This window comes from Eptesicus fuscus, chromosome 9, assembly GCF_027574615.1.
Source record: "Eptesicus fuscus isolate TK198812 chromosome 9, DD_ASM_mEF_20220401, whole genome shotgun sequence".
Classification (NCBI taxonomy): Eukaryota; Metazoa; Chordata; class Mammalia; order Chiroptera; family Vespertilionidae; genus Eptesicus; species Eptesicus fuscus.
The window spans coordinates 22,816,173-22,825,675 of record NC_072481.1 but is presented as its reverse complement, the minus strand read 5'-3'; the positions used below and the strand labels follow the sequence as shown (position 1 = coordinate 22,825,675).

General features: G+C 41.0%; 1 protein-coding gene across 3 annotated transcripts in view; it reads right to left on the bottom strand.

Annotated features, from left to right (window-relative positions):
- Positions 1-390: 390 nt before the first annotated feature.
- The window catches only part of AGO4 (argonaute RISC component 4), a 34,959-nt gene continuing 25,846 nt past the window's right edge, over positions 391-9,503 (bottom strand). For 2 of the 3 annotated variants that reach the window (XM_054720596.1, XM_054720597.1), the window contains 3 exons: positions 6,937-7,038; positions 6,475-6,674; positions 391-4,244 (listed from right to left, as the gene is read on the bottom strand). In XM_054720596.1, coding sequence (XP_054576571.1) covers positions 4,136-4,244; positions 6,475-6,674; positions 6,937-7,038 — 411 coding nt within the window. In that variant the 3' untranslated portion in view covers positions 391-4,135. Of the gene's footprint in view, positions 4,245-5,748; positions 5,948-6,474; positions 6,675-6,936; positions 7,039-9,503 lie in introns of all 3 variants that reach the window. The other variant, XM_054720598.1, reaches the window with a different exon arrangement.

The window sequence follows — 9,503 nt, the reverse complement described above, 5'->3', positions numbered from 1 at the left end:
ATCTTGTAAAAGTTTTTATATGTGAAATATTGTGAGAAGTTCTTCTAAAGTTCCCAAATAATAATTTCTAAACAGAAGGAGACCCATAAGTTAAAAACACTAAGTTTTTCCTCTGTACTTCTTCTTTTTTAAAAAAATATATTTTATTGATTTTTTTACAGAGAGGAAGGGAGAGGGATAGTTAGAAACATCGATGAGAGATAAACATTCATCAGCTACTGGGGATGTGCCCGCAACCAAGGTACATGCCCTTGACCGGAATCGAACCTGGGACCCTTGAGTCCGCAGGCCAACGCTCTATCCACTGAGCCAAACTGGTTAGGGCTCCCTCTGTTCTTCTTTCTCAAATTTCTTAAATTGAGGAAATTGTTTTCAAAAAGCAACCATGTGTATTGTCATAACAGCACACTCCATATTTATTAGACAATTAAGAAAAACAACGTTTGGCACAAGAATGCCAATTTATTCTTTTTTGGACACATACACACAAAATATCCCTGCAAGCCAAAAAAAAATTTTTTTTTTTAAATAACCATCATCTTATCTCCACATGGGGCTATTACCCCTCCCTTAATAGTTTAGAAAGTACCTCGTATTGCTAGAGACTTACATCCAGTCCAAATTTAATAAAATACATTTTAAAACATTACAGGATTAACAGTATAAAAACAAAAATTACACCATTAGTCAAATGAACAAATGCAAACATTTTCAGCCACTAGACATAGAAAGAGCAGGTATATGTCAATAGCAAGGGATAAGGAAATGGTTGATCAATAACAAGATCTTCCCTTTAATTTTACCAGGAAAAATTCTTGGAGTTGAAGCCATATTGATACAATGCCCTCAGCCTCCACTTTCTTAAAATGAAAGCAGAGTTACCACCTTGCTATTGAGCAAGAAAATCTTACAGCACCTTCACAAAAGGTCGCTAGGGCAGGGTGGGGAGGGTGAACCTTGTTAAACAGTGAATTACCGTTCCCACAGGAAGGGTAGGTAGCTGAGCCAGGTAGCTAAGCTTTGATATAGGCTGGGCACCAGATCCTAAAATACAGACCATGTAGTATATGTCTGCTTGTAAATCATCACCTTTGGAAGCAGCAAATAGAATTTACAGTAAAGATGAGTATGTTCTGCCTGCCTAGAACTAGCTGCATTAAGCCAGCTAGTTCTCTTTATAAATCGCTCAGGGTTCAACAACAACAACAGAACATAACTGGTTCAGCATTTGGATCTTCCCCACTCTTGATGTCCCCCACACCTTGTCCCCAAATTGTTACCCTTTAGCACTGTTACATTTAAATCTTTCACACTACATGACAGTGCCTAAACAGGCTGCATTTGAAAAAAAAAAACTAAGCACCCTACTTCTAGAGAATGCACACCTCCCATTGATTGACACATGCATAACAATTCAGTCAGTCCAGAGGGTTACAAATTCAAATTGTCAAGCCTAATTAAAACTATGCATTCAGACTTGCTTGCAATAGTATTGCTGCAACTCTGATTCTGCAGTGATTGCTTCTTAAAGATTCACCCCTCAGCAAGTCCCCCCTCCCCCGCCCCCAAATAATCCCAGTTCTTCCATCTTTCTTTCCTTTCATCCAAAATGACAGCCTTGCACCATTAAAGGTACTGGTTTCCTATAAAAATAGGCCTCCCGGCTTTTCCTCCACCACCACACTCATTTGCCCCAGTGTGCTAGGACTGACTGAGGTCGTACAAACTGCAGGGTTCAAGGTTGAGCGTATAACCCAACTGCAGGCACGTGAATCAGGGCTTCCAGGCACTCTGCCTTGCTCCCTGCTCCATTCATGCCAGGAGATGGTGACAAGTGACGCTTCTGTGCGTTAACAAGCATGCCTGAGGCACTCAAGTGCAGGTGTGGTGCCTGCTGGCCAGCCAGCCAGCCACCAAGAGTTCTTCACATCCTGGATTCCAGCGAGTCCTCCTCCTAAAAAGTTTGGTTTTCCTCCTCTTGGGTCCAGGTTGGCCATGCTGAAGGGTATACTCTGTGCTCTCCCTGATCAAGCGTGAATAAAAGCAGTAGCCAGTCCCTCACCAACATGTCCTGATTTGTAGCATCCAAGTGAGGTATTTGCAAAAAAGAAAAATCTTAAGAAATTAACATCTCCCATCTCGTCACGTTGTGCCTCAATTACAGAGCTTGCTATCATCTCACTATATGCAGAGAATTAAGATGTCTGCACTCATCTTAATGAGCTACAGGACTTAATATACATTATAAAAGTCTCAGAGACCAGTCCCAGCAAACAGTGCCGCTGATCGACAGCACATAGAAATGTAAACTTCAAAGTATGTACAAGCTTGTTTAAAAGACTGAAGAAAAACAGGGCTTTATATTGCTGGGGTTTTGAGAAGGCTAGTTTAAAAGATTTGGACCGGCTAATGAGTTCAAGCAAACACCCTTCACTATCAGATCCAGTGTTTCCAGACTGAAGTGGCAAATTCAGTTTACCACATTGTATCTACCTCTTCCCCCAGCACCTTCCTCATCCATGTGGAGTGTGGCTCTGGGCCTTTTATCCCCTTTTCTAGCTCTCACTCCTGAGGTGGTTCCAGGATAGAGAATTACAAGTCAGTGAAATCTGGGCTGGGCAACACTGGCTGGAACTACCAAGACTCTATGTAACTGTTGTCCATTCACAAAATATTATCTACACTAAATACAAAATACATTTTCCCCTACTTTGTACCTGATGCTTGCTTTAGATCAACTCCCTTTGAATAAGAAAAGAATCCTGTCTCCCTGTGAATGGAATCCAGAATCTATTAAGAAAAATCTTTGTATGCAGTTTTACTTGACTCAAAGGAAGGAAACTTCACCAAGTACATTTCAGGTCGAAAGATCAGCACAAAATTTGCACTGCAAGTAACTGTGTAAGTAACCTTGATTCCCAGGAAAAAAATTTAAAATGTTAGTATATTTTTGCAAGTTGCAGCATCACTCAATGTACCTTAAAGACTGGCAAAGCCTATTCAGTAAGGAAGCATCCTGGTTCTAGCTTATTTTAAAACAAAGTGACAGGACACCAACTATGATATAAAAGAGATAAAAAATAATTCTTTAAAAAGGCATGGAAATATCTGTATTTTCTGACTGATTTCAGGAATTGCCAGATTATGACCTATAAGAAATAGCTGATAAAATCATACCAAAATTTCATCTAGAAAAACTCATTGTCAGTGCGGGTGGGGGAAGTGAAGGACCTTAAAAAATGTTTATTGCCAAAGTTAACTTTTTGTGAGAAAAGTTTAAAAATCATTTAGATCTGACAAACCAGACAGCAGCATAAAATGGGCACTTTTGCAAAGTTTGAAAAATACTAAAACCTAATTTTTTTTTCGAAAGGGGGGGAAAACATGGGTACTTTTTATTATGGCAGTGTTATCTGTTACTGTGACATGTACTACATCTGTTTGTGTTACACATTCACAAAAGTCACCCAGATAAGAGAACTGCCTATTTGAAACTGGAGCCAAATATAGTGCAATTGCCTGGCAGCAGCCTGTACTTGCACCAGCACAAGTCTGTATAGATCAGTAAGATAAAGTAGTAAAACTAATAAAACTCTTCAAACTTGAAAAAAGAAATCACCGCTCGTTAAAGGCATTTACAGTGGCGAAATCGGAAATCTCCATTAAAAAGACTATGGACCCACACAATTAAACAGTTATGCTAAACTGAAGTAGACTGGATTTTCTCTCCCACTGATGCATACATCCCACTCGATGAATACAGAAAAAAGGAACAATCTTCTCTTACAAGACTAGAGGGATGCAGTGAACACCACAGCTAACAAAATATTCCATAGAAACCCTTCTTGTAAAGTCCTTTAGAAAGTTCAGGCTGAGCAGCCTTTGCATGTTGAGGTAAAAATTCAGTCCAGTGCATCAGAAAAGACAATCTATGAGTATCTATTACTTTTAAAAAATGGCTCAATTTTGTTGATGCATCAGACAATGCTGCGAAGTATTTATTCAGTGCAACTATTCTGAGCTGCTGGTAGAAGACAAACTGAAGTCAACTTGGCTCTCTCTAGTATGCTGGTAGGCGTGTGAAACATTTTGAGGCTGCATGGGGTGCCAAATTGGTTGAGTTCTTCTGAGACTCTCAGGCAAAATACATTGTGTGCTGGGTATCATGGTGGATTTGCACAGCTTTAGCCAAGGCTTGAGGATCTCGGCCGTTGCTCTGTCCTGACACATGACTGCCTTCTGCACTGTAAAGAGAATAAAGCAAAACAAACAAAAAAACAGGTGTAACAAAGGACCATGTCAAACTTCACATGTTTCAAATCTCATACCGTGAACATGTTTCAAACTTCACATGTTCACAGTATTAGATTCAAGATCTTAGGCCCAAGCTGTGGTTCCTTAAATAGTTTGTAATGTCTCTCTACACATCAGTTCGCTTAACTGAAAAATGCAATACAACTCATTTATTGTAACAATTAAGTAATGTCTGCAAAGACCCAAATCCTTAATGGTGTCTCCATAAGGACTTCTAGGGGCCATTATGTCTGGTCAATGCCTGCTTGCCTTTAGGCTTTAGTCAAATGTTCTTTTCCCAAAAGACATTGACCTTGACTCCAAAGTTTAGCTCAGAGCCACCTAGAACATAGTTCCACAGAACCCTCTACTTTCTTTCATTTGAAAGAAACACAATTAAAATTAAGTTAGTAATTGGATAATTATTTCTTTTCCCTCTGGGACATAAACTCCAAGAAAACAGCAACTTTGTCTATCTTCCTCACCACCGAATCTGTAGTGCCTGGCACATAGTAATTCAGCAAATGTGATCATGACACCAGTTTCTTCTTGTCTTCCCCCTCACTAGCTATATGACCTTGCACAGGTAGCAGCTCCTTTGAACTTTGGTCTTTTAGGATAACAATAAGAACGTCTGAACAAACCTCTTATAGTACCATGTGCTATAAATGGCTTGGTCAACTGTAAATCACCACCCCTCTCTGACTTCTCTCACCCACTCACAACCAATTAACTGTTAAGTACTGTCTAGTTATCCCAGGAATAGCTTTTTACATTTAACAAAGACAATCTTGCTCTAACGTACTTTTCCAGCTTCATGCCTGCTGGTCCCCTTTCATATGTTCCAGCCAAAGAAAACTTGCTATTGTCCAAACATGTCACTTGCTTTCTCTCCTTTGTGCCCATTGATCCCTCTGCCTGGAAAATCCTTTCCTCTTCTTTATAGAGCCAAATCCTACCCATCCAGCTATGAGATCTTCTCAAACAGCTTTTCCTCTGATGTCCCACTGCACGTTTGCCTATACTGCTTTGGGTGAATTGTCAGTTCTGTGTTTACCTGTATTATCTCCCATAATGAAACATAAAATCCCAGGAAACATGTCTTCCTCATCTTAGCATTTTTAGTACTTCGCACAGTGCTGGGCACACATGAACGTGTTGGATGAATGAATGTATATCACAGAATGGAAGGTACAAAGTCATAGCTTGGCATTTTCCATAATAGTGTATTTTCAACCCTTACAGAAATAGATTTGCAGTGGAATGTGTACTATTTAGCAGCTGAATTCAGACTTGGGGAAGAGCCCAGAAACTGCTACACTTCACAGATGGTCATTTGGAAAAAGAAAATCACTGCAGGGAGCTTGTTTAGCTGTTTAATAGTAGCTCAGTAATGGGTCAAAATGTCTGATTCTCTTGAGATCCCTATTTGGGGGTAAGAATGATATGATACACCTCCCCTCCCACACACAACCCCAGGTTCACTCCAATGCATTCTTCCAGTAAACTACGAAAGCAAAGTGGACTGTTAAGTCTTTCCCTTGTATGAAGTGGAATCCACAGGCCTGTGACTCTTCTGATTGGAGCCAGGGTACTGTGCTGGCCACCATCTGAGGCTGCCCAGGACCTGAGCAGAACTGAAATGCATTTGGCTCTATAGGAAAACCACAGGGAACTTCAAATTAGATTCTTTTCCTTGGGCAGACTTTAGACACACCATACAAGTAAGTATAAACAGCCTGAGCACTTCTTGGACCAAAGTCACATTATAAACTCTCAAAGGCATATGCAATTTTATTCACTGCTTGCTATTTAAACCTTAAAAGGAAGACTAACTCCTCTAAAAATTTTTCACAGCAGCTCATTTAAAAATTTTTCTTTTTGTTAATCCTCACCCAAGGACATTTTTCCATTGATTTTTTTTGGAGAGAGTGGAAGGGAAGGGGAGAGACAAAGTGAGAGAAATACATTGATTGGTTGCCTCCTGAAGGTGCCGCAGCCAGGGCCGGGGATTGAGCCTGCAAGCGAGGTACGTGCCCTTGACCAGAATTGGTTCCAGGACCCTTCAGTCCATGGGCCGACGCTCTATCCATTGAACCAAACCAGAGGGCACAGCTCATTTTTCTAAAACATGCTGCTAACACAGACAGAAAGAGATTTTCTTATGCCTAAGAAACTTGCCTGTCATGATCTTTATCCACCAGATGATACCTTGCTCTGAATGCTACAAGCCGGGCATAATATGCAGGGGCTGGAATAGAGACTGAGCGTGTGCACCGCACATAGGTGTGGCATAGCTGGTAAGTCAGTAGTTGGAGCTCATCTGCAGTGAAGCAGTTGTCATCCCACAAGACCTGGTAATGTGAAGGACGACTGGTTCCCTGGAGAGAGAGTTTTCTGATGAATAAATTTCTGATATTGGTTGACTACTTGAAAGAAGAACTGAAATCTACTCCTTAAACTCAGAAGTATTCCTGCCTAGCACACCTACAAGCAGATACCTAGACCAAAAGATAACAGTTCTAGGATACAAGCATTAACAAAGTTATACACAGTGTATAATAACAAGTCTACTCAAGCTAGTTGCTGAGTTTGCAAACATCTCCCTATCAAGTGAAAGATCTGGATCAGCTTCCAAATTACCTGAATTCCTGCATGACTACAGAGGTAAAAGTCAAACTCGGAGGGATGTGTGATGGTGCTATCCACGGTAGTGCCCGCTGGTACATTGCCACTTTTACCCACCTAAAAAAAAAAAAAAAGTGTAATTAGTCACCAACAGGCCAACCTGAGCTCAGGCGATTTTTTTCTTTTATGTTAATTGGCAACAAGTTATAAGTTACTCTTGCAAACCAGTTTAAATCAAGATGTTGAACTTTCTAGCCGAAACTGGTTTGGCTCAGTGGATGGAGCGTCGGTCTGCGGACTGAAGGGTCCCGGGTTCGATTCCGGTCAAGGGCATGTACCTTGGTTGCGGGCACATCCCCGGTAGGGGGTGTGCAGGAGGCAGCTGGTCGATGTTTCTCTCTCATTGATGTTTCTAGCTCTCTATCCCTCTCTCTTCCTCTCTATAAAAAATCAATAAAATATATTTTTAAAAAATGTTGAACTTTCTATAACTTTCCCTTAGGCCAGTGGTCGGTAAACCGCGGCTCGCGAGCCACATGCAGCTCTTTGGCCCCTTGAGTGTTCTAATGCCACTTCTTCAAAATAGACTTGCCCAGGCCGAAAACTGACTTCTGCACATGGGCCACGAAGTTTCAATCGCACTGTACGTGCGCGCCCGCATGTGGTATTTTGTGGAAGAGCCACACTCAAGGGGCCAAAGAGCCACATGTGGCTCGCAAGCCGCGGTTTGCTGACCACTGCCTTAGTCCAACCATTTCATCCATAAGTATTTTTTCAACCAAATATACTCCATGGTTTTTCTAGGGGGATCCAGACAAATAATTATTTTACTAGTGGCTTTGGGCTAAATGATTGTCCTCTATTAACAAGATGACACATTGGTATGTTCATGGACGAAAAGAAAAAAAGATGGGTAAGAGTCCTGAGAAAAATCACTTTTATTCCTTATTTGGAATTTTAAAAAATCCACAACTTGCAGTGAAAGTTAAGATGAAGCAATTTGTTGTTGTTAATCCTCACCCAAGAATATTTTTCCATTGATTTTTAGAGAGAGTGAAAGGGAGAGGGAGAGACAGAGAGAGAAACATCAATGTGAGAGAGAGACATCGATTGGTTGCCTCCCACACACGCCCCAACCAGGACGGGGGATTGAGCCTGCCACAGAGGTACATGCCCTTGACTAGAATCGAACCCAGTACCTTCAGTCCACAGGCCTATGTTCTATCCACTGAGCCAAACTGGCTATGGCAAGATGAAGAAATCTTTGAACTGGTTCAATAAAACTAACACTTTTAAGGGATCAAAAAAAGAAGACACTGGCAGATGCCTTATCAGGAAGTCCACTGAAATGGGATCAGGAAACCAGAGTTTCAGATCTAGGCCTAGTGTTGCAACTCCATACCTTGAACAAAGCATATTGTTGGGCCTCAATCTAATCAGCTATAAAATCCAGTAATAATATCTTACACTTTAAAAATTCCTAAGTTCTTCTATGGCCAAAACTCTAGGATCAAACTTCTAGAAAAGCAGAGGGAGAACTTTAGAAATGCATTTCCAAGGAAAGAAATTAAATCTTGCTATTTGGACAATTTTCATTCTCTTCTGCTGTACAGCAGGGTTCCATGTGAGGAATTTTATTTGCCACCTAGGCACAAATTTAATGGGAGTTTATTTGGCTCCATTCTACCTGTGGTTACCTTCAGCTGAGGATCATACACCAATGCATACAAGTACATCTATGAGTATAGAAAAGTCTCATTCCATCAAATTCAGATGTGAACTCAGATCCTAACTGAACAAGAGGAAATGTAACTTAGTTAAGACAGTTCTAGCACTGCTTACCAAACTACAATCTTTAGGAACATTAGTTCTGCAGAATGCATTTGGGTGTGTTATGGTCAAACAAATTTGCAAAATACTGAGTTAAACAAAATTTAAAAGGTTTTTCCACTGCAGGACTTCTCAGAACCTTTATTTAATAAGGTATAATCTTTTTTTTTTTTAATATATATATTTTATTGACTTTTTACAGAGAGGAAGGGAGAGGGACAGAGAGTTAGAAACATCGACGAGAGAGAAACATCCATCAGCTGCCTCCTGCACACCCCCCACTGGGGATGTGCCCGCAACCAATGTACATGCCCTTGACCGGAATCGAACCTGGGACCCTTCAGTCCGCAGGCCGATGCTCTATCCACTGAGCCAAACCGGTCAGGGCAATAAGGTATAATCTTAAAGAGGAAGATGGAGTATATGGCATTTCCCAAACTTATTGGACCATAGAATCTATTTTTTTTAAAAATCTCTTGGACTCCAGAGATGAGAGCCTAAAGAGGTGATGCCCTGGGGAAAAGGGGATCCAGGCATGTTCAATTCAACAATTACTGCTTGAGAACCCATGTGCAAGGCTCTGCAGCAAATGTTTGGGAGGAAAGACAGAGGCACAGAGAGAACTAACGAACATGGTTTCCTGCCCTTCATGGAAACTATATACAATGAACTGCAAAGCAATATGAAAAGGGCGTTATGGAAGGCCCCGGGAAAAGCTGGTGGGAGGAAACAGCTGAGTCATGCCTTACAGG